Below are 25195 nucleotides of genomic sequence, written 5' to 3' on the forward strand. Positions count from 1 at the left end.
AACTTTTCATGAATAATATAAATATTTTGTGTGTTGATCCTCATTTGGGTTTATGGCCCTTAGACAATGTACAATTTTGCCCGTATTCTCAGCTCAAGCTTCTGAAAGGTGCTAAATTCTTATGTCTATTTCACAAAACTATTGTAGATATATAACCATATAATAATTACAGCACGGAAACAGGCCAACTCGGCCCTTTGAGTCCATGCCGAATGCTTACTCTCACCTAGTCCCACTGATGTTGTCCAAGAACATATTTTTCCGTATTCCCACAACCTCCGGTCCAGGCACAGATGCTGTTTGAGTGGCTGTTACTGTCTTCCGGTTCATCAGAAGCTTCTATTGTCTGTGGGTTAATTCAGCAGTTCTTGAAACTAATAGTGTTACTGAGTATAATCAAATCAGAAGCATGGTCTTCTTATCTAATTAGAGGAATGAAAATAACTGTGGTCAATCAAAGCAAACAAATTAAATGTACCCTGCTGAGGCCCAATATCGTAAATTAATCAAGGAGGTTGATTCAATAGAATACTCATAAGAATGTGAAAATATTTTTATCAGTGATAGGTCGCTAGTAATAATATGCTGCTCCAGACAAGTGTCTTAATTTTTAATATTTTCGTTAAGTTCCCAAAATGTCTTCTGTGCTCACATTTTTTATCATAACTGTTTTGAACCTGAAGATTCTTTTTGTCCTCTATAAAGATTTAATTTTCAGCGGCACTCAATAGTACACCCAGTTAAAAATCTTCTGGAATCTCCCCAAAAGGTGTCTTTGTTAGTGCTTGAAGAAGTACTTTGCAAAGCAGTGGCAGGAACTGCTGATGTGGTGCTGAATGTTAGTTGCTGGAGAGGTGTGTGCTGCTTATAAGCAACCATAGGATACGTTTTGTAACATCCACAAAATCCTGGAGGAACTCAACAGGTCAAGCAACATCTATGGAAAGGAATGGAATTGACATTTCAAGCCAAGATCCTTCATCAGGACATGCTATAGTCTGGAGAAAGAAGACACTATGATGAGATGTTTGGCTTAAGCATGTTCATTTCTTGAAGAAGAATAAAGCCTTTGAGAATTATCACAGTGTTCTTAAAGAAAGATTATACGTAAAGATTTCCATAGCTTACCTTTCTACTTAAAATTTCCCAATTCCTATATTAATAAACATTGTGAAAAATAATTAAAGGCTATACAAATGGTGGAGAAAAAAATGATTGCCAAGAATGCTAAACTCATTGAATTGAATGATCTTTATTGTCATTATACATAGGTACTGTACAAGGAAACTTTGTTTGGCTTCCCCTCAAGCAATCAAACAAAGCGGTAGATAAAAACAAGACAGTAATAGAAAAACAGTATTAAGTAGATAAGTAGCAGAAAATAAGTTGCAGCAGCACCAGAATGTCACAGTAATGCACAAAGTGCCATTATTGCAAGTATTTGAGTCCTTGTGTGTGCTCACAGTTTCAGTCATTGTTCTGTGGGAGTGGTGTGATGGAGGCCACAGCTCATTTTGTCCTGTTTGGTATTGTCTAAGATAATGGAAATTATATATATACATTAGCTCTATCATCACCTTTCAGAAGACCTGTAAGATACATTTAGGAGATCTCCAGGCCTTAATGCCCAAGGGTCTTTTCCTCTGGTTCTGATTCCACTAGCAACACTTTCACAGATGCATCAGAACACCAAGAGCCATTACATTTGACAAAACTACATCAGGCCTCCCCAAAAACCAACCAAGTGGAGGGCCATTATTTATGTTAACACAGTTCTGATACAAAATTATAAATTTAAATTTATTACTGAACCCTAGGATTTGCTGCTCATTAAGACTGTTATTATAATTCATAAAGATCTATGACAAATTAAGCCAACAATATAGAGAAATTTGTATTTGTCCTGTGTTGTCAGAACAGTATTGTCTGATGGGAATTAGGTAAATATCCATCAATGGAATGTCTGCATTACCACATCTGTAAATGTCTCGTACCTGACTGGCAGACCACAGTACGTGCGCTTGCAACACTGTGTGTCAGACAGAGTGGTCAGCAGCATTGGGGCTCCACAGGGGACTGTCCTGTCTCCCTTTCTCTTCACAATCTACACCTCGGACTTCAACTACAACACAGAGTCCTGCCATCTTCAGAAGTTTTCTGATGACTCTGCCATAGTTGGATCCATCAGCAAGGGAGATGAGGCTGAGGACAGGGCGACGGTGGGAAACTTTGTCACATGGTGCGAGCAGAATCATCTGCAGCTTAATGTGAAAAAAGACTAAGGAGCTGGTGGTGGACCTGAGGAGGGCTAAGGCACCGGTGACCCCTGTTTCCATCCAAGGGGTCAGTGTGGACATGGTGGAGGATTACAAATACCTGGGGATATGAATTGACAATAAACTGGACTGATCAAAGAACACTGAGGCTGTCTACAAGAAGGGTCAGAGCCGTCTCTATTTCCTGAGGAGACTGAGGTCCTTTAACATCTGCTGGACGATGCTGCGGGTGTTCTACGAGGCCAGTGGTGGCCAGTGCTATCATGTTTGTTGTTGTGTGCTGGGGCAGCAGGCTGAGGGGAGCAGACACCAACAGAATCAACAAACTCATTCGTAAGGCCAGTGATGTTGTGGGGGTAGAACTGGACTCTCTGACGGTGGTATCTGAAAAGAGGATGCTGTCCAAGTTGCATGCCATCTTGGACAATGACTCCCATCCACTCCATAATGTATTGGTTCGGCAGTACATTCAGCCAGAGACTTATTCCACCGAGATGTAACACTGAGCGTCATGGGAAGTCATTCCTACCTGTGGCCACCAAACTTTACAACTCCTCCCTCGGAGTGCCAGACACCCTGAGCCAATAGGCTAGTCCTGGACTTATTTCCACTTGGCATGATTAAATTATTATTTAATTATTTATGGTTTTATGTTGCTATATTTCTACACTGTTCTTGGTTGGTGAGACTGTAACGAAACCCAATTTCCCTCGGGATCAATTAAGTATGTCTGTCTGTCTGTCTGTACATTCTATGAAGGCCATACCAGCCATGACTAGAATTTATCAAAAGTTTCGGTCTGTGTTAATCTCTGCCCTCCATTTCTCTATAAATCCAAGATAATATCTGGCTTTGTGGCTCCCTCTTTTCCTTTTCTTACACCTACAGGTTTTTTTCCAGTCCCTGAAACCCACCACCAAACCAGTCTGATGACCTGAGTCAGGGATCGTCACCAGCACTTTGTAAAGCCACTGCCATCATTCCTTTCAATACGAGGAATATACCCATAGCCATCAGGACAATTGTACGGTGCTGCACGGGGATTATCACACCAGCATCAGGAAAGGATGGAGCCCAAGATTGTGGTTAGAGTATCATGCAAACTGCAGCATGGTTAATGAATCAGGCCGAGCAAGCCACCTCAAGACCTTCAGTTGCTAGGGGCTTACGATCCTTAGCTTGGTCTCCGAGGACAAGGGAGTAAGTTGGTCAGACAAGAGGCTGATGGGCTATGACTTGAGGCTTGCTTGTCTGCCAGCTGACAGATGAGGAAGGACATTCAGTGATAGTGGTGAAAAGTTACAGCCGGAGCATGTTTTGACTTCATTTCCCGAATTCCTTTGCTGTTTCTGTCACTGTTTTATCTAGAAGGATAAGGGAGCAGGAAATAGGAGGAAATGTACCAGTTCTCCATTTGTCCTCACTATCTCATTGCAGTCGACTCAGCTTGTGGCATCTCAAGTATAGCATTAAATACAGTCATTCCAAGGGCTTGTGTATGTTCTTAAATTCAGCAGCGACATCCTAAAATCCACTTTAAAGTGTAAATTAGGCTCCTATGGTTTAACTATGCACTTTTAACATTGTTAAATTGAAAAAGGGATGAGGAATTGGAAACTGTCCTGATGAAGGGTCGCGGCCCGACACGTCAACTGTTTACTCTTTTCCATAGATGCTGCCTGGCCTGCTGAGTCCCTCCAAGCATTTTGTGTATGTTGCTGAGGAATTGGTTTTTACTTGTTGTAGTGGAGGAACAGGAAGGAAGGAACTTCAATGGAAACAACCAGGTCTACTTCTACTCCTGGTTTCCTGCTCCCTGTCTACCTCTCCCTGGGAGAGGGCCCATTACCTGGACTTGTCTTCAGCTCTGAAGCCGGCTTAGCAACCAGATTATATGGTGATGGAAATAAAGGCACATGTCAGATTCCTGGAATACAAATTTCTCCTGGCCAGTCATATTTTAAAATACTGTAAGTGGACAGGGTGGTTTTTGAGATTACGGGATGGCCAGTTAGATTGGTTTGGAAGTGCAGCTTGGGGAAAAATGCGTGTTATTGTGTCAATGTACATTTTCTGTCCTGAAATCTTAAAAATATATATGATATTTGAATCAATTAAAATAACTTAACTGAATACATCAAAAATTAATAGTTAATTTTATTGTTTTTCTAGGTGCAGAAGCGTATAAAATAATTGCGACTGACGCAGATAATGACAAGCTGACTTATTCAATGTCTGGACCAGATGCAATGTATTTCAATGTACAAAAAGACACAGGCATTGTCAGGATTGCAATTAATTTGGATTGTGAGGTAACTTAGAAATGTGCCTTGACAATCTCTGAATATTGGATGAACTAACTTTAACTGAAGATTTGAATGCATTCAAAGATTGTTGCTTATTGCTTAATAAAATATGCCTTATGTAAAGATGTGGAACATCTATGCCTTATGTAAATGATGTAAGAACATCACTTAGAATAGAAGAAAGTCTGCAAAGCATAATTGAATCAAAGGTTATAAAGAAACCACAATATACAGGATTCTTCCATTTCAACTAAAAGACAGCAGCTGCAAAATTTAGTCATTGTTTTAACTCTCTCTGTGTATTTTTGTGACCATTGTGCCATGCACTGTATATGAACACATTTTTATTATCAGTTGGGCCAACTACCATTGCTGAGGAGAGCATTTGTCTGTGAAGTATTTTAACAATAGAGGTATGTAAACTAAGCATGTAACTTGTAATTGGAATTTGAATTGGTTTATTATTGTCACAAGGTGCAGTGAGAAGTTTGTTTTGCATGCTGCTCATAAAGATCAAATCATTACACAGAGCACTGAGATAGAACAACAAAAACACAGAATGCACAATAAAGTGTGACAGTTACAGTCAATGCTGATCAGCAATAAAATTAAAATCAATACAAGGTAGATTGTAAGGTCAGTAATCTGTATTAACATACTAGGGAACCATTCAATAGACTTGTAACTGTGGGTTAAAAGCTGTTCTTGAACTGACGGTTCACACTTAAAGGCTTTTGCATCTTCTGCGCAATGGAAGAGAGGAGAAGAGAGAATGTCTGAGTTAGTTAGGGTCTTCGATTTGCTGGCTGCATTACTGAGGTAGTGACATTTGCAGGCAAAATCTATGGAAGGGGGCTGGCATCTGCCTTGTGCTGAGCTGTGTCCACAACTCTTTGCCGTTTCTTGCGCATGCGGCACAGATGCCTGGATTGTGATGCAATCCAGATAAGATACTTACTATAGTTCATTTGTAAAATTTGGTGACAGTCGATGGGGACATGCCAGATTTCTTTCATCTCCTGAGAAAGTAGAAGCGTTGATGAGCTTTCATAGCTGTGGCGTCTATGTGGTTGGAGTAGGACAGGCTCTTGGTGATGTTCACTCCTAGGAAATTGAAGCTCTCAACCCTCCCAAAATCATCATCACTGATACAAAAAGAAGCATGAACACCACCATCCTTCCTGAAGTCAATGACCGTTAAAGTTTATAGTACACCTGTCCCTGAATATGGATGCTGACTTTCTATTACTGCTTTTGATTATTTGAATATTCTCTGTGTGGATTCCCAGGCCTATTTGGATTTCCACTCCTCTTAGCACTTCAGGATTTAGAGCATTGTTTAAGCTATCATTTCTCAGTATTTTTACATTGGCCTGCCTTGAAATCCATTTGCTACAGTCCAGCTCATTCAATTAATCTACTATACCCCATATTTCTTTAAAATTAAAATTAATACTTTTAACTACAGTCTCTTTCTTGTCACCACTCCATTCCAAAAGCTTTGGCTGTCTTCTTCCCTTTTCTTTGGCAGCGCTTGTATTTGTCTTTATTAAGATGTGAAAACAGGTGATGGGAGGGTTCAAAGTTCATCTTGAGGTCAAATATAAGAGCAAGGTGGTTAACACCCTGGTTCAGTTTTAGCCAACTGTTTGGGAGAGGGATGGAATTGGTGACTGGGAAGCAGTTTTTGATAGGAACAAAAGGCAATGGCTTTGCATTTCACAGCGATTGAAGGAAATTTTTGCTTAGCTTGGGATGTATGCTGGATTAGCAATACGTAAAGTTAGCAATTCAGGCTAAAATTTGACATGTTAATTTAGCTTTTGGAAAATCTTTCTAGAAAGGACTTTAACCTATGATCTTCAGATTCATAACTATAACCATATAACATATAACAATTACAGCACAGAAAGAGGCCATCTTGGCCCTTCTAGTCCATGCTGAATGCTTACTCTCACCTAGTCCCACCTACCTGCACTCAGCCTATAACCCTCCATTCCTTTCCTGTCCATCTACCTATCCATATTTTTAAAATGACAAAATCGAACCTAACCTAAACTCCAAAAGGTTTGTGTTATGGCTATAAAAGATAACATGCCTGGAAGTGCAACACTCGCAAAATGCTGGAGGAACTCAGCAGGCAAGGCAGTGTCTTTGGATAAAAGCAGTCGATGTTTTGTTAGTCCTGATGAAGAGTCTTGACCTGAAATGTCGACTGTTTACTCTTTTCCATAGATACTGCCTGCCTTGCTGAGTTCCTCCGGCATTTTGTGTGTGTTGCTCTGAATTTCTAGCAGCTGTAGATTTTCTTGTGTTTGTGGTAGCTGGAAGGTCATCCCTTTTCAAATTCAGGAGGGAGAGATAACTTCTTTACTGCTGACTGCAACAGATGTTAAAATTCACATTTTAAAAAGGACACGCTTGTTCAAAATCATTTTCCAAGATTGGCTTGCCTTGATATGCTTAAAGAAACTATTTGTTAGGCTCAGCAGGGAATGTGATTTAGCTGACTGTGGAGCTGGGGAGCATATAAGTAATCTTCGCTTTGCAAAGTTAAAGAAAGTTGTTGCTGCTGCTTGCTCAATCTAATCCTTTCAGTGATCTCTATAATCAGCCACATTACTGACTAACTGCCTATCTCCTTTACTTCCTGCATCAGCTACCTTGGACCCACATCTCAGTGATCCTAGCCTTGATCTAAACACCTGTCTCAGTTCATATTCTGAGTCCCTTCTCCTGCACCAGTTAACTGATGGGCTGCAACAATACTACTAGCATAATCAGTTCGAATAGATTTACCGACTTGGTGACAATTTGCCCAAAGATACCAATATCGCCATTTTGACACGAGGTAATGGGCCAAAATCTGCCATCTTCTTCATAGCACTATCAATTTTAGCTGGAGAATATGCTGGGAATATTTAGCAAGCCAGTCAACATGAGAAGAGCAATTTTCAACTACTTTCCTTATATAATTGATTTTGATGGGATGCCTGCAGCCACTAGTGTTTGCCAAGTTCACGTGAAGCAACTGTGAGGCAGGGACTTCAGGCTCTGAGCTTCTGGATCAAAGGAGAGAAGGTATGAGGCAAGAGATTACCTTCCAAACCTGTGAAGTGTTAGCTCTCTTCCATTTGTGAGGTGATTACTTAGATTGGCAACCTATTAAATATTATCAATATCACTTACAAACTGCTTTAAATATTAGTTCAACAAGATTGTAAGTATCTGTGAGTTCAGTCATATGTTATCACAACGGAAGTTCGACATTCTAAATTTAATGAAAGAAGTTAAAAATCTTAAGTTGGCTCCAGCTAAATTCTTCTCTTTTATTTTTTTACACAAGACCAAGGGATTTATGTATGTTACCATTTCTGTCACTGGTGGACTGGATACAAGTCATTTGGTAAGTTTTGTTAAATTTATTTAAGGATCAAAATGTTTGAATAAACAATCTAACACTGAATTGAATGAGTATGTTAAAATGTACATATTTCCACAATTAAGTATATGGCAAAATGTACAAATCCAGAAATTAAAGCTTTTGTTGAAATAATTTTAAGCAGTGTGCAAACTTAAAACATTTGATTGGTCGAAGTTAAACTCATCCAACTTACTACACAATTGCTCTTGCTGTGCTTCTGAATCCTAGGAAACTCATCTCGCCTGATTGATAAGGGATTAACATTTATACTACTTACATTATTTGTTTGTTTTCTGTTGTTGAATTTTGAAATAGTATTGTTTATACTAAAAATGTGATCATTTTAAAGATATCACATTGATGCACCATCAATAACTCTCTGAGACGTGAGTCAAGATAGGCTTTTATTAGCTGGAAGAAAGCACAGTCAGCAGCCAGAGCCCACCACACAACATCCTGGAGACTGGGGGAGCAGTGCCTCCAATCGCCTTTATACAGGGGTCTGTGGGGGGAGCCACAGGAGCAGTCAGCAGGGGGGGGGCATGTCCAGACAGGTAAATGTAGTTCACCACACACATAAAAAAACTTGAGAAGTACATATAAAGCAGACTTATTGAAATAGCTGAAGACTGCAGATATGTGAAGTGCAGAGAAATCTAGGTAGGTTTGTGCAAGAGTGGCAAAACCTTAGGAGTACAGTGTGGAATGCAGTTAGGTAGGCAAATGCCTGTTAGGCCTTTATTGGATGAAGATTGCAATTTAATAGTAGGAAAGTATTATTACAAATGTAGTGAGTTCTGAGTACAGTTTTTGTTCCTTTTTTTAAAGGAAGGATATACTAGCTTTGATGGCAGCCCAAAAGAAATTCACTAGGCTAATTCCTGGGATGGGAAGATATTGAAATCAAGAGCATCTGAAGAAATTAGAAATGGCATAGAAGAATGGGGTACTTCAGCTATGGCTCGTGAAGTGAATGGTGGTGTAAACTTCAGGAGCTGAGTTCCTGATTCCTGATCCTACTTTCTTATCTTTTTATATATGTTGCTGATTTGCTAAATACATGGTTTTCAAGATGGGCTAATGAGCTATTGGGTAGTTGCAGAGGCTTAAGGGAGGGTCTTCAAGAATTGCAGATATCATTAGGGTCCTTTAAGTCAACTTACAGAACTGTAAATTGAATCGAATCTCAATAAAGTTGTAGAGTTTGTATTAGAATAGAACATTTCAGTACGTCTTTGAATATTCATATTGCTTTACTTAGAAATCTTAAATATTGCTGCCATTTCAATATAACTTACAGAGCTTGATAAGCTGTGCTTAAAATGGACATCTTTTTCTGATTCATTTATTCTCCAGTGCTTATCATCCACCAGGAAGTTTTGATTAACATTGAAACAATGATTGTCTGTATAATGATCCATAATTTCTAGTTAAGTAACTTCTCCTGCTTCCATCTCTAGGACCAAACAATCATTGTTGAAGATGCCAATGATGTCACCCCTATTTTTATAAATGCCCCATATGTGGAAAATATTTTTGAGGTGAGTTATATCCATTTTTTACCTCTGAATTTTTTGCAGCATCTTAAGTTTCAATAAGAGTGAAATATTTTCCTTAGACATGGCTTTAAATCCACTCACAATTGATACAATGAACTAGCTATAAATTAGCACAAGTTAGCAATGTCAGAAAACTGGGAAATCTTTCTCTGAGAGCCTTTATGACTGCCCATGAGGTAAAATCGCACTGATGCATTGGAACATAATACTGCAATTTTAACTTTACGTGGGTGCATGGAATCACTTAAATTTAACTGCTCTTAGAATACTTTTATAGACATATTTTCTTCTTATGCAGTCCCTTGGGGTTAAGAATGGCCAGCTGTCCAATCCAGTGCATTGTGTGAGGTGACTGGTGAGGCCGGTGAGGGATCTGCAGAATCTGCCTCAGGTGGAGCTGAAGGGCTTGACAGATCAGAATCAGGTTTAATATCATTGGCATATGTCATGAAATTTGCTAACTTTGTAGCAGCAGTACAGTACAATACATGACAATAGAGAGAAAAAGAAAACTGAATTACAGTAGATATATTAAATAGTTAAATAAGTCGTTCAAAAAGTAGGAAATAAAATAAAGCAGGACAGGCACATGTGTAGATTAGTAAGTGGTCTACTGCTTCTGTCATTTATGCCAAACTCATTTGTATCCTTAAAGAATGTACCCAAAGTTCATAATGCTGTAATGAATGCTGCTTCTTCTTTTTGAAACTTCTTGTTCAAGGGATCCCCGTGAGATGGTGAGGATATTATTTTTATGGAGGTATTGAAAATACCCTTAGATCATTTTCTCCATCTACTTCTTGTAAAAACAGGGCTTGAAATAAAGGGTTGGTTTCAAGAATCTGGCACTGTAGCCATGATCCACTCAACGGTGAAAAGGAGTGTAATTAGAGCCTCATTCCTGGGCTGTTGGTCTGGAAAAGACACTGACTTTGGTCACTTATTTATTTTGCAGGACTCTACAGAAACATCACCAGTGGCACCTCTTTAATACCTCTGTACGTTGTCCATTGTCTCAGAGGCAGACAAGGATGCAGATTAAACATAGAACAAAGCACACAAACAGGCCTTTCAGCCCACCATGCCTGTACTGATCACAATGTTAATGAAAACTAATCCCATCTCTGCACATGGTCTATATCCTTCAGTTCCCTGCCTGTTTATGTTCCTGTTTAAATGCCTCTTAACCGTTGCTATCATATTTGCTTATACTCTCCCCCTGGCAGAATGTTCCAGGCATATACCACTCTATGTGCAAAAAATCTTGCCTTGTAGATATTTTTTTGACTTCTCCCTTCCACCTTAAAACTGCCCTCTAGTGTTTGGCATTTCCACCTTGGAAAACCCTATCATAATTTTATATAGAACATAGAACAGTACAGCACAGAAACTTTAATGTTGTGCTGAACTAATAATCGAATCCCATCTGTGCAAATGCTCCATATCCCCCATCTGTTGTGTATTCATGTGCATATCTATGAATGTCTTAAACACTTCTGTCTTATCAATCTCCATCACCACTCATGGCAGCACATTGCAGGCACCCACCATTCTCTGTGTAAAAACCTACCTTGCATGCACATCTCCTTTGCAACTTTTCCCATCTCAGCTGAAATGCATGCCCTCTAGTATTAGACATTTTGACCTGGGGAAAAGATACTGGCAGTCTACTCTGGTCTGTGCATCTCACAAGTTTATAAACTTCCATCACACCTCCCCTCAGCTCCCACTGCTCCAGAGAGAACAGTCCTAGTCTGTTCAACCTCTCTTCACAGGCAGACAGCATCCTAGCATCTTCTGTATCTTCTCTGTAACCTGCACACACTTCCTATAAGGGGGATACTAGAGTTAAATGAAATAATCTATTTGCAGCCTAACTAAAGTTTTATAAAAATGCAACAGAACTCCTGACTCAATACCTCAAGTTGTAAAAGCAAATTCACCTCCATTACCACCCCTTCAACTTGTGTGGCTGCTTTTAGGGAGCTATGGATGTACATCAACATTGTTAAGCGTCTTGCCATTAAATGTACCTTTCCTTTTCATTTGATCTCCCAAAAACGTAAAAACATTATATTTGCCTTGATCTATGTACTTCTATCACTTTGCCCCTTAGTCTCCCAGTGTAGAGAGAAAAATAATGGGACCAAGTTTTAACTGGCTGACATTAGCTGTGATAGTGACTGATCTTGCAAAGTAAAAGTAAAATCACAGAATTACTCTTTACAAAATGAGTCCACCTGGAGTTTCGTTCTGTTTTGGAACTGGATGAAAATCAATTTTGTTTATCCATCACCAGTGCTTTCCTCATATCGATAATCATTGTTTCCACCTTTTGGTCTTTATCTCATTCTGTTCTGAAGATTTCCACTGAACGAATATCCACCAATCCATTTGGAAGTACATACAAATACTAAGCAATATTTTCCTACAGAGTTTATCCTCTTTGGCCCAGATACAGATGGAGGCTTGCAGCCCATTAAATCTGTGCCAGTTAACAAAAGGCTGCCAACTCAATTCCACCTTCAAGTGGCCAGTTCCATGACCCTGCAGGTCATGGCTTTTCAAGTACATATCCACATGCCTTCTTAAATGACCCTTATTAACTGCAGGATGATAAAAGTCTTTCCTATTTCCTCTTCATTCCTTCTTCTAGATTCTTTAAAACAATCTCATCTGAGTTTTGATTTCTCTGCTAAGGAAAGCAGATCTTTCCATCATCATTATATATATTCTAATTGTTTCTCTACAATTTGCCCTATTCCAAAAGAAATAATCAATATTTCCTCCTCACAACAATCTTCTTTATGAACCTTCCATGCACTCTCTTTTCTGTAATGTAAATTCTATGCAAGACTCAAACTGTAATCTAAACAGTGATGTATCCACCATTTAGCATAACTTTTCTGTTCTTATATTCTATGCCTCAACTAATAAAAGAAAACATTCTAATTGTGTGTGTTTTAGTTTTATTCTTATTTTATTTAGAGATGGCATGTGGAATAGGCTTTTCTAGCCTAACGAGCTGCAGCCTTATCCAGATTGAGCCCTAATCACAGGTCAAGTTACAATGATCACTTAACCAGTACATCTTTGGACTGTGGGAGGAAGCTGGAGCACCTGGAAGCAACTCACAAAGTAATTGGGAGAATGTGTAAAAACCTTTCAGAAGGTACTGGAATTGAACTCCAGTCTCTAATGCTCTGAGTTGTAATAGCACCGCACTAACCGCGACGCTACCCTGGTGCCCCACCTTATGACCTGTCCTGTGGCCTTTAAGATCAGTGGATGTACTGTGTACTTTTCTATTTCTGGAAACCAGAGTTTTATCAAATTTCCTGTTAAATTTCTCTGCTCTGTAGAGGATAGCTTCTCCAGTCCGTTTAGAATCATTGCTGGAACTAGTCTGGTAACTTTCTCCCCTCCAGCACTTGTATAATCCTTTTGCAGTAGAGTACCCTGAAATGGACAGAATGTTGGATGTGGAGGTGAACTGATATTTTGCTTATGTCTGGGATGACTTTCTAGGTTTATATCACATGATTCTATTTCCCGGGAAAAAAAAACTGAACTAATAAGTTACTGTTTGAAAGTCAAAAAGCACGGTACTGCAGCATAGCGGTAAGCATGCCACTATTTCAGCTTGGGGCATTGAGTTGGGAGTTCAATCCTGGTGTCCACCGTGAGGAGTCTGTCTATCTTCCCAGTGGAATGTGTGGGCTTCCTCCCACAGTCCAATGAGGTACCAGTTAGTAGGTCAGTTGGTCATTGTAAATTGTTCAGTGCATAGGCTAAGGCTAAATTGGGGGTTGTTGGTGGTGTGGCGAAGAGGCTATTCTGTGTTGTATCTCTAAATAAGTTAATATACAGATGCTTGAACTTAAAATACATCAAGAAGTGCTGAACACAGATTTGGCAGCAACTTTCTATATCTGTACTTGGTTGTCCTTTCGTCAAAGGTTTGTATACAAATGCATTTTCTTCTTGTGCACTCTTTAAAATTGAATCATTTGTTGTAGATTGTTTTTCCTCATTCTTTTGACCAAATAGATCACTGGACTTTTTTTCTGAATGATGAAGTGTATTTGTGTCTGCTCATTCCAGTAGTGTGTTCATGGCTTATTACTGTTAAATCTTAAATCTTATTCTACTTTCCTCATTTATTGTACCCCTAAATCATATGCAAATTTCAAAATTGGACCTATGCCTCAAAATTCAAGGCATTAATGCTAGTAGAGTTTCTGATACTGAACATTGAGCAAATATCAGTGTAGACGACCAGTCCCAATAGCAGTTATTTGTGATCCTCTGTTTGCCAAACCTGTTTTCTATTCCTCAATTAATTTGTATCCATGCTTTCAGTGCACATTTGAAACTATCGGCTTCAGTGACAGTGTGGGTTTTAATGAGTGGGCTTTGTTCTTTTGGAAATCCATACGCACAACTATAATGGCATTGCCCTCATTTACCTCCTTTATTACCTAATCAAATGACTCATCAGTTTCTCAAAGAGAAGTATTTCTTTTAATGCACCCTTGTTCTTTTTAATCATACCACACTAATTAAGAAGTTGCTAATTGTTTCAAAGAGCTTTCTCACTGCCAGTGTTAAACCATAATAGAAATAGGTAATGTTGGAAATTTACACGGGTCAGGTCTTAGCTACAGAATGAGATACGGAGTTAACATTTCAGATCCTTTGTCTGATCTGGGGAGGAGACAAAGGAAGCTGGTTAAACAGCGGTAAGGGTGTGAAGTGGGTTGTCTCTGATAGGGTAAAACTGAGGTCGCCATGGGGATAAGATGTAAATAAGGTTATATGGTCAATGAGTGAATGGGAGCAGTTACAGAGAGAGAAAGCAAAGAAAAATGTAGGGATTATGAAGTGCATATTAAACAAAGTGGTCTTTCATTACAAAGTTTATTCTTTCAATTTTGATTAAATATATGACATATATAATACTCAATCCCTTAATTTAAGGTTTAGAATAATAATAGTGATATTTCTGCATAGGTTACATAGGTTTTATTTCCTAATCAATATTAGTTAACCATACATGCTTAGAAATTGGTTTGCATTAACACATCTATGTCATGCATACACTGAATTATATACTTCTAAAAAGATTTTAGTAACAATTTGTAACTTTCATGCCCACAATTACTGTTAGGCAATACACACAAAATGCTGGAGGAACTCAGCAGGACAGGCAGGATATGGAAAACAGTAAACAGTTGATGTTTTGGGCCTGGTCCTGATGAAGGGTCTCACCCTGAAATGCCGACTGTTTACTTTTTTCCGTAGATGCTGCCTTCCCTGCTGAGTTCCTCCAACATTTTGTGTGTATTGTTTGGATTTCCAGCATCTGCAGATTTTCTCATATTTGTGCCACAATTACTGCTGGTAGTGTTGCTAATCCAGATTTGTTTGATTAGATTTAAGTGTCTAATTTATCATGAAGGGATTGAAAAAAATTCTCTAGACCCAAGTCTAGGTCTAAGTTATAGTCCAAACCTCCAACTTAGAATCAGAATCAGGTTTAATATCACTGGCAAATTTTGTGAAATTTGTTGTGTTGTGTCAGCAACATGTTGCAATACATAGAAATAAAACTATAAATTACTATAAGTATATATTAAAATAAATTAAATAAGTAGAGCAAAAAGAGAGGGAAAATACTGAGCTACCTTTGAACTCTGAATAATGTCATTATTTTTTAACTTATTTAAGAGAATATGAAGGTTATTGTGACTGTGCCAGGCTAAATACTTGAACTTGTACTTGAATTAATGTACATAGAACATAGAGAACCGACAGCACAATACAGGCCCTTAGGCCCACAATGCTGTACCAAACATGTACTTATTTTAGAAATTACCTGGGATTACCCATAGTCCTCTATTTTTCTAAGCTCCGTGTACCTATCCAGGAGTCTCTTAAAAGACTCTATCGTATCTGCCTCCACCACCGCCTCTGGCAGCCCATTGCACGCACTCACCACTCTCTGTGTTTTAAAAAAAAAACTTGCCCCTGGCCTCTTTTCTGTATCTACTTCCAAGTCCCTTAAAACTGTGCCCTCTCGTGCTAACCATTTCAGTCCTGGGAAAAAAAACCTCTGACTATCCACATGATCAATGCCTGTCATCATCTGATATACCTCGATCAGGTCACCTCTCATCCTCTGTCACTCCAAGGAGAAAAGGTCAAGTTCACTCAACCTATGCTCATAAGGCATGCTCCCCAATCCAGGCAACATCCTTGTAAATCTCCTCTGCACCCTTTATATGGTCTCCACATCCTTCCTGTAGTGAGACTACTGGAACTGAGCACAGTACTTCAAGTGGGGTCTGACCAGGGTCCTATATAGCTGCAACATAACCCCTCGGCTCTTAAACTCAATCCCATAGTTTTTTTTAATAAACTTTTTTTTATTGTATTTCAAGTAGTTACAAAATAAAGTATGGAAAAAATGTATATTACCCATCCCCCCCTCCCCTTAACCCCTCCCCCCTAGCATCCCTATAGAAAAAAAAGAGAAAGAAAGAAAAAAAAGAAAGAAAGAGTGCCTGGATATTGGAAGATCCCCACATGCTCCATGGAGTTCGTAATAACTTTAGTATATATATTTCTTTCTTTCCCCAAATAACCAATTATTTCATCTTCAGAGCACCTATATATTTAATCCTGTCTTTTGTAAATAAAGGTGCAAAATTTTCAAAAATGTTTCATATTTATCTCTTAAATTATAAGTAATTTTTTCAAGTGGAATACAGCTATAAATTTCTTTCTTCCAACGATCTATACTTAAATATGTATCTGATTTCCAAGTAACTGCAATAGCCTTTTTGGCTACTGCCAATGCAATTTTTATAAATTCTTTCTAATATTTATTCAATTTGGGTATTGGTTTTATCCCTTCAATATCACCTAGTAAAAATAATATTGGATTATGTGGAAGTTGTATTCCAATAATTTGTTCCAATAAAACTCTTAAATTTGTCCAAAAAGGTTGAATTTTAGAACAAGACCAAGTAGAATGTAAAAAAGTACCAATTTCTTGGTTACATCAGAAACATTGATCAGATAAATTTGGGTTTAATGTATTTTTTTTTGTGGTGTAATATATAATTGATGTAAAAAGTTATATTGCACTAATCTTAACCGGACATTTATTGTATTTGTCATACTCTCAATACATACTCTTGACCAATTTTTTTCTTCAATTTTAATATTCAAATCACTTTCCCATTTTTGTCTTGACTTATGGACTCCTTGTTTAATTGCCTGTTTTTGAATCAAATTATACATACAAGAAATGAATTTTTTAATCTTTCCTTTTTGAATTAAAGTTTCTATTTCATTAGATTTTGGCAATAAACTCAATCCCATAGTTGATGAAGGCCAATACACCATATGTCTTCTTAACCACAGAGTCAACTTGCGTAGCAGCTTTGAGCATCCAATGGACTCAGACCCCAAGATCCCTCTGATCCTCCACACTGCCAAGAGTCTTACCATTAATACTATATTCTGCCATCATATTTGACCTACCAAAATGAACCATCTTCTTCTTGACTAGATTTACAACAGCCTTAGTACACAATGGATCCTGTACCCTGCCATCCTCTCCCTGTCTCATTGAAACGTACCTATGCAGAACACCACGCAAATAAACCCTGAACATTTGCCACATTTCTGTTGTGCATTTTCTGGAGAACATCTGCTCCCAATTTATGCTTCCAAGTTCCTCCCTGATAGCTTCATATTTCCCCTTCCTCCAATTAAATGCTTTCTTAATGAGAGGCATAGATAGGGTGGATAGTCAGTACCTGTTTCCCAGGGCACCACTAGCAAACACCAGATGGCATATGTACAAAATTAAGGGAGGGAAGTTTAGGGGAGACATCAGGGGTAAGTTTTTTACACAGAGGGTTGTGAGTGCCAGGAATGACTTACCAGGTGATGGTGGAGGCTAAAACATTAGGAGTACTTAAGATCCTCTTGGACAGGCACATGGATGAAAGCAAAATGGAGGGTTATGGGGTAGTGTGGGTTTAGTACTTTTTTTTAAGGATTATATGGGTTGGCACAACATGGAGGGCTGAAGGGCCTGTACTGTGCTGTAGTGTTCTATGGTTCTAACTTGTCTGTTCCTATCCCTCTCCAATGCTATGGTAAAGGAGATAGAATTGTGATCACCATCTCCAAAATGCTCTCACTGAGAAACCTGACACCTGACCAGGTTCATTTTTCAATACCAGATCAAGTACAGCCTTTCCTCTTGTAAGCTTATCTACATATTGTGTCGGAAGCCTTCCTGAACACACCTAACAAACTCCACCTCATCTAAATCCCTTGCTCTAGGGAGATGCTGATCAATATTTGGGAAATTAAAATCTCCCACCACGACGGCCCTGTTATTATTGCATGGCTCCAGAATCTGTCTCCCTATCTGGTCTTTGATTTCCCTGTTACTATTGAGTGGTCTAAAAAAACACCCAGTAGAGTTAGTGACCCCTTGCTGTTACTAACTTCCACCCACAGAAACTCAGTAGACAATCCCTCCATGACTTCCTCTTTTCTGCAGCTGTGACACTATCTCTGATCAGCAGTGCCATGCCCCCACCCCTTTTGCCTCCCTCCCTGTCCTTTCTGAAACATTTAAAGCCTGGCACTTGAAGTAACCATTCCTGCCCCTGAGCCATCCAAGTCTCTGTAATGGCCACAACATCGTATCTCCAAATACTGATCCACATTCTAAGCACATGTGCTTTGTTCATAATAAAATAGACACATCTCAAACCATTGGTCTGAGCGTATCCCTTCATAAATCACCTGCCTATTCACCCTCTTGCACTGTCTCCAAGCTTTCTCTATTTGTGAGCCAGCCACCCCTTCCTCTGTCCCTGCAGTTCGGTTCCCACCCCCAGCAACTCTCCCCAACAGCCTTAACAAACCTCCCTGCCAGGATATTGGTCCCCTGGGATTCAAGTGCAACCCTTTCTTTTTGTAGAAGTCACACCTACCCCAAAAGATTTTCCAATGATCCAGAAATCTGAATTCCTGCCTCCCCGGCTCCATCCCTCAGCCACGCATTTATCCTCCACCTCATTCAATTCCTATTCTCACTGTCGCGAGATTACTACTTTTGACGACCTGCTTCTCAGCTTCTTTCCTACCTTCAATAGACAATAGGTGCAGGAGTAGGCCATTCGAGCCTTCGAGCCAGCACCACCATTCAATGTAATCATGGCTGATCATTCACAATCAGTACCCCGTTACTGCCTTTTCCCCATATCCCTTGACTCCACTATCTTTAAGAGCTGTATCTAACTCTTTCTTGAAAGCATCCAGAGAATTGGCCTCCACTGCCTGAGGCAGAGCATTCCATAGATCCACAACTCCCTGGGTGAAAAAGTTTTTCCTGAATTCCATTCTAAATGGCCTATCCCTTATTCTTAAACTGTGGCTTCTGGTTCTGGACTCCCCCAACATTGGGAACATGTTTCCTGCCTCTAGCTTGTCCAATCCCTTAATAACCTTATATGTCTCAATCAGATTCCCTCTCATCCTTCTAAATTCCAGTGTATACAAGCCCAGTTGCTCCAATCTTTCAACATATGGCAGTCCCACCACCCCGGGAACTAACGTCGAGAACCTACGCTACACTCCCTCAATAGCAAGAATGTCCTTCCTCAAATTTGGAGATCAAAACTGAAGGTGTGATCTCACCAGGGCCCTGTACAACTGCAGAAGGACCTCTTTGCTCCTATACTGCACTCCCCTTGTTATGAACTTGACACCATTCAGATAGTAATCTGCCTTCCTGTTCTTGCCACCAAAGTGGATAACCTCACATTTATCCACATTAAACTGCATCTGCCATGCATCTGCCCACTCACCCAACCTGTCCAAGCCACCCTGCATTCTCCTAACATCCTCCTCATATTTCACACTGCCACCCAGCTTTGTGTCATCTGCAAATTGCTATTGTTACTTTTAATCCCTTCATCTAAATCATTAATGTATTTAACCTTTCTGTAGTCTGTTTTTGTCGTGGTTACTTGAAATGACCTGGAGACACAGACAATTCTTCAAGAAAATTAAACCTTTATTTGCAAACAAAGGCTGAGGCAATCAATGAACTTGTCACCAAAAGCCCGCCGAGCTCCGGTGTACAGCATTCTTTGTAGTAATTTCTTATCTCAGTTACATTTTGGTTTCATAGCCATACCCAATTGAGTTTTAATTGCATATCATTTATATATGAATTAATTAATTGCTCTTGCCTAGCCTGCGGTGTGCCACCATTATGTTTCACCCGTTCGCATTGGGACCTTATTCCTGGCCAAGATTATGTTTTCCAGACAACCTCCCTCACATTACATTCCTGCTTGCAGCATCCTGTCCATCACCATGATCTCGTACTAAACAAAGGTTGAGTGTAATACATGGGATACATCTCAGCTAATAGTGCTGCTAAACAAACAGGTGTTCTGTAAGTGCCATAATATGCAGCTAAAAGAGTACAAAGTATCTAGTGAAAACAACACATAACAAAATGTGTCTAATAATATATATTAATATTTGGTACCTAGAAGTGATTACATAGTATAGTAAATAGCTAATACATAGTGATTATGTTTCAGGTATATAGTGGTTATGAGTGGTTATGCCAGGTATATTTCTCAATATTTTCAGGACCTTTTCCCTTTTCCTGCCTATGTCATTGGTACCGATATGTACCACAACCTCTGGCTGTTCACTTTCCCACTTCAGGATATTGTGGACGTGAACAGAAACATCCTGGACCCTGGGATCTGGGAGGCAAACTACCATCTGTGTTTCTTTTCTGTATCCACAGAACCGCCTGTCTGACCCCCTAACTATAGAGACCCCTATCACTTCTGCCATCCTCTTCCTTTCTCTACCCTTCTGAGCTACAAGACCAGACTCTGTGCCTGAGGTGAGGCCACTGTTGCTTCCCCTAGTTAGGTCATTCCCCCACCCCTCCCCCAACAGTACTCAAACATGAGTAATTATTAAGGGGGACAGCCTCGGGGGTACTCTCTAGTATCTGATTCTTACCCTTCCCTCTCTGACTGTTGCCCACTTATCTGTCTCCTTAGCCCGGTGTGACTCCCTGCCTATAGCTCCTCTCTATCATCTGACTGTCTCTGACCAGACAAAGCTGCAACTCCAGTTCCCTAACATGGTCCCTAAGGAGCTGCAGCTCGACGCACCTGGCTCAGACGTGGCTGTCCAGGGGTATGGGAGTCTCCCAGACATCCCACATCCGACACACAGTACAGAACACCGGCCTCACTGACATGTTTCGTATTCTTCACTAGTAACCCCCCCTCGCTTCAACCCGTTATCGCCGAAGCCCTGCTGAATCAAAGCCCTCCTACTCTGACTCCCTCTACTCCAATATCCGCTCGATAAAGCTGTCTCCTTATTAAATTCTTCCCGCCGGTCTGACTCGCTGACATCCGCGTGCCTGCACAGTCATACCTCGATCAAAGCACTGAAGAAAAAAATGCACTCCATTTAAATTCTTCCCATCATATAATTATTGAATATACTTATTTTTTACAGAATGAAAGTGAAGGTGCAATATTATTTAATGTAAAGGCAGTGGATAATGATCAAGGACCTGCTGGAACGGTACAGTACAAGATTGTAGAAGTAAGTACAGTGTTATAGGAAAACCAAGAAATGGCAGTGATTTGATTTAATTTCTATTATTTGTTACTTCTGGCTTCTTGTGATAACAGTTCCTGATGAACATACTTTTGAAAAACAGCTTTGAGAGAGCTGCTGCTTGACATGACCCAATTTTATTTTTAGAACAATTGCTCCATTGGCAATCAAAATAAATGGGAACCTTTATTTTGAAAAGGAGAATGGAACAGCAGAAAGGCAAACAAGGCCATCCCATTGCTGGAAACACTTATCTTCAGTTTATTGTATTCATGTTTGGGGCCCATCCTTCTTATAAATTCATAACTCTGAAAATGGGTAGAAAACCTCTGGAAAATTTAACTAATATTTCAGCACAAACTTCATTCACTTGGTACAACAGATAAGGTGCTGGAGGAACTCAGCCGGTCAAGCAGAATCTACGGGAGGAAAGGGATTATCAACATATTGGATTGAAAACCTGCATCAAGACGTTCCTTTCATCCCACAGATGCTGCTTTAACCTGCTGGGTTCCTCCAGTAGATTGTTTGGTGCTCTAGACTCCAGCATCTGTGGTCTTTTGTGTCTTTATTCAGTTGAAGTATAAAGATTGCCATCATGTTGCAAAAAAACCCCAAGAAACATAAACTTCAGTAAAATCTTTTGAAGAGTGCTACCCCCTCACAACACACTACTCACCAGTCTCTCCTCACCGATCACAACATTACCATCCAACATGGGGGCGTTGTTGTAGTGTAGTGGACTGGCTTCTACTCCAGATGGCAACTCTCAAACACCTCCTCTTACCTTGAGGAGGACCCCACTCTGGACCCAATGAACCTTTGGGCCTCCAGATCAGAAAACTGCCTCTGACACCATCACTGACTTTAACTACGCAGCAGATCTCCCATACACTGCCACCACCCTCATGGTTCCCTTACTCCATTCTGCTTGCTTCTACCTCCTACCCAAAATCCGCAAATCTGACTGCCCAGGTAAGCCCATTGCCTCTGTCTGCTCCTGCCACACTGAACTAATGTCTTCTCGTACCTCGACTTCATTCTATCCTTTTTGGTTCAACCCCTTTCCACCTATGTCCACAACACTTCTCATGCTCTCGATTTCCTCTTGCAATTCCCTGGTCCTGACTGCCTCATTTTCACCATAGATGTCCAGTCCCTATTCACTTCCATCTCCCACCAAGAATGACTTAAAGATCTCTGCTTCTTCCTCAATAAAACAACCAACCAATTCCACTCCACTACCATACTCCTCTGTCTGGCAGAACTGGTCCTCACCCTCAGCAATTTTACCTTTGGCTTCTCCCATCTTCTTCAGACTCAAGTAGTAACCACGAGAAACTGTGTGGGCCAAGGCTATGCTGGCCTTCTCATTAAGCAACCTAGAACAATCAATATTCCAACCTTCCCAGTAATGCCTGCCAACTCTTCCTCCTTTGATGTCAATAGGCTAACCCCTATTGATATCAATGGATCTGGGTTGAGAGCGCGAACAGCTTTAAGTTCCTCAGCATACACATCACTGAGGACTTCACGTGGTCTGTACATACTGTCTGTGTGGTGAGAAAAGCACAGCAGTACCTCTTTCACCTCAGATGGTTGAAGAAGTTTGGCATGAGTCCCCAGATCCTAAGGACTTTCTACAAGGGCACAATTGAGAGCATCCTGACCAGCTGCATCACTGCCTGGTATGGGAACTGTACTTCCCTCAATCACAGGACTCTGCAGAGAGTGGTGCGGACAGCCCAGCACATCTGTCAATGTGAACTTCCCACTATTAAGGACATTTACAAAGACAGGTGTGTATAAAGGGCCCAAAGGTTCATTGGGGACCTGAGTCACCCCAACCACAAACTGTTCCAGTTGTTACCATCTGGGAAATGGTACCACAGGATAAAAGCCAGGACCAACAGGCTCCTGGACAGCTTCTTCCACCAGGCCATCAGACTGATTAATTCACGCTGATACAATTGTATTTCTACGCTATACTGACTCTCCTGTTGTACATATTATTTAATACAGTTTACTTTAAATCGCACGTTGCACATACTGACGGGAGACATAACGTAAAGATTTTTACTCATGTCTCTGAAGGAAGTAAGAAATAAAGTCAATTACATTGACTACTGCATTGGTGGTTCTTCATGCACCCATGCTAATCTTGTCAATTTTACCAGTTTTTTCTCCAACTTCCACCCTGCTCTTTGTCCATTTCTGACACCCCCTCCCTTTCTTGATCTCTCTGCCTCCATCTCCAGAGACAGACTGTCAACCGACATCTTTTCCCGTGTTACCTTAACTATACCCCTTTTCACCCATCTCCTGTAAAAATGCCATTTCCTTTTCTTGGTTCCTTTGTCTCGGCTGTATTTGTTCTCAGGATGTGGTTTTCCTTTCCAGGATGTCAAAGGTGTCCTCCTCCTTCAAAGATTATGTTTCCCTTCCTCCACCGTTGATGCTGGCCTCATCTGAATCTCCTCCATTTCCCAGGCATCTGCGATCACACCATCTCCCCCACTGCCTTAACAATGATAGAGCTCCTCTTGTCCTTATTTACTACCCCACGAGCCTCTGCATCCAACACTTCATTCTCTGCAACTTCCATCATCTCCAAAGAGATTCTACCACCAAACATATATTTACCTCCCTTTGCTCCCTGCTTTTCACAGGGATTGCTTCTTCCATGATTCTCTTGTCCATTCATCCCTCCCCACTCGTCTCCCTCCTGGCACTTACCCCTCCAAGCAGCCAAAGTGCTACCACTGGCCCAGTCACCTCTTTTCAGGGACTGAGTAGTCCTCCCAGGTGAGGCAACATTTCACCTTTGAATCTGCTGGGTCACCTGTGTGTCCGGTGCCCCCTGTCTGGCATTCTCTATGTTGGTAAGTCCATCGTAAATTGGGGGGCCACTTCGTAAAGCACTTCCACTCCATCCACCAAAAGCACAATTTTCTGGTGCCCAAACATTTGAATTCCAATTTCCACTCCTGTTGGTCGATTGTCATGATGAGGACACCCACAGGGTGCAGGAGCAACATCTTATATTCTGTCTGGGTAACCTCCAACTTGATGACATGGAGATCAAATTCTCTTTCCGGTAAAAAATAATTTTTTATTCCCTTCCTTCTTTTTTTTACTATTCTCCACTCTGACCTCCTGCTTATCACCTCCTCCGGGTGCACTTCCTCCTTCCCTTTCTCCTATGGTCCACTCTTCTCTCCTAGCACATTGCTTCTGCTCCAGCCCTTTACCTTTCCTACCCACCCGGCTTTACCAATCACCTCCTGGCTATCCTCCTCCTCCTCCCCCGGCCTTTCTACTCTGGCATCTTCTCCTTCCTTTCAGATCCTGAGGGAGAGTCTCTGCCCAAAATATCAACTGTTTATTCATTTCCACAGATGCTGCCTGGCCTGCCGAGTTCCTCCAGCATCTTCTGGGCGTTGCTTTGGCTTTCCAACATCTACGGAATTTCTTGTGATTTAGAATGCTACATACCAATATTTGTACCACAATATTATTGATGTATGGAAACAGCACACTTAATTCTGAAATTACTAAGTTTTCTGTTTGATAATTATACAGGAAATCCTGCCTTTGTTATTTTCCATCAAGAAGTATAAAAGTATAAAAGTATACTGTATGTGCCTCAGGTTTTTTGCACAGCACTGTGTAGTTACTTTTCTATCAATTTCAACACCAGAACAAAAACCATTTCAGAAAAGAAACACCAAGTGTGTGCTTAACTGAAGATATACCATGCTCAAAAGCTCCAGCAACTGTCCTTATGAAGGATCTTTGCCCAAAGTGTCAACTGACATTTCCCTCCGCTGATGCTACCTGACCTGCTGAATTCCTTCAGCACCTTGTGTGTGTTGCTCCAGATTTCTAGTATCTGCAGAATCTCTCATGATAACTGCTCCTGTGTTA

The 25195-nt window shown here is 40.4% G+C and overlaps 1 protein-coding gene across 1 annotated transcript in view; it reads left to right on the forward strand.

Moving 5' to 3' along the window:
* The window catches only part of cdhr2 (cadherin related family member 2), a 125824-nt gene that overhangs the window by 20034 nt on the left and 80595 nt on the right, over positions 1–25195 (forward strand). Inside the window, exons 4-7 of the mRNA XM_059989905.1 lie at positions 4449–4588; positions 7929–7988; positions 9467–9547; positions 21164–21253. Coding sequence (XP_059845888.1) covers positions 4449–4588; positions 7929–7988; positions 9467–9547; positions 21164–21253 — 371 coding nt within the window. The remainder of the gene's footprint in view (positions 1–4448; positions 4589–7928; positions 7989–9466; positions 9548–21163; positions 21254–25195) is intronic.

Source organism: Hypanus sabinus, chromosome 15 (assembly GCF_030144855.1).
Source record: "Hypanus sabinus isolate sHypSab1 chromosome 15, sHypSab1.hap1, whole genome shotgun sequence".
NCBI lineage: Eukaryota > Metazoa > Chordata > Chondrichthyes > Myliobatiformes > Dasyatidae > Hypanus > Hypanus sabinus.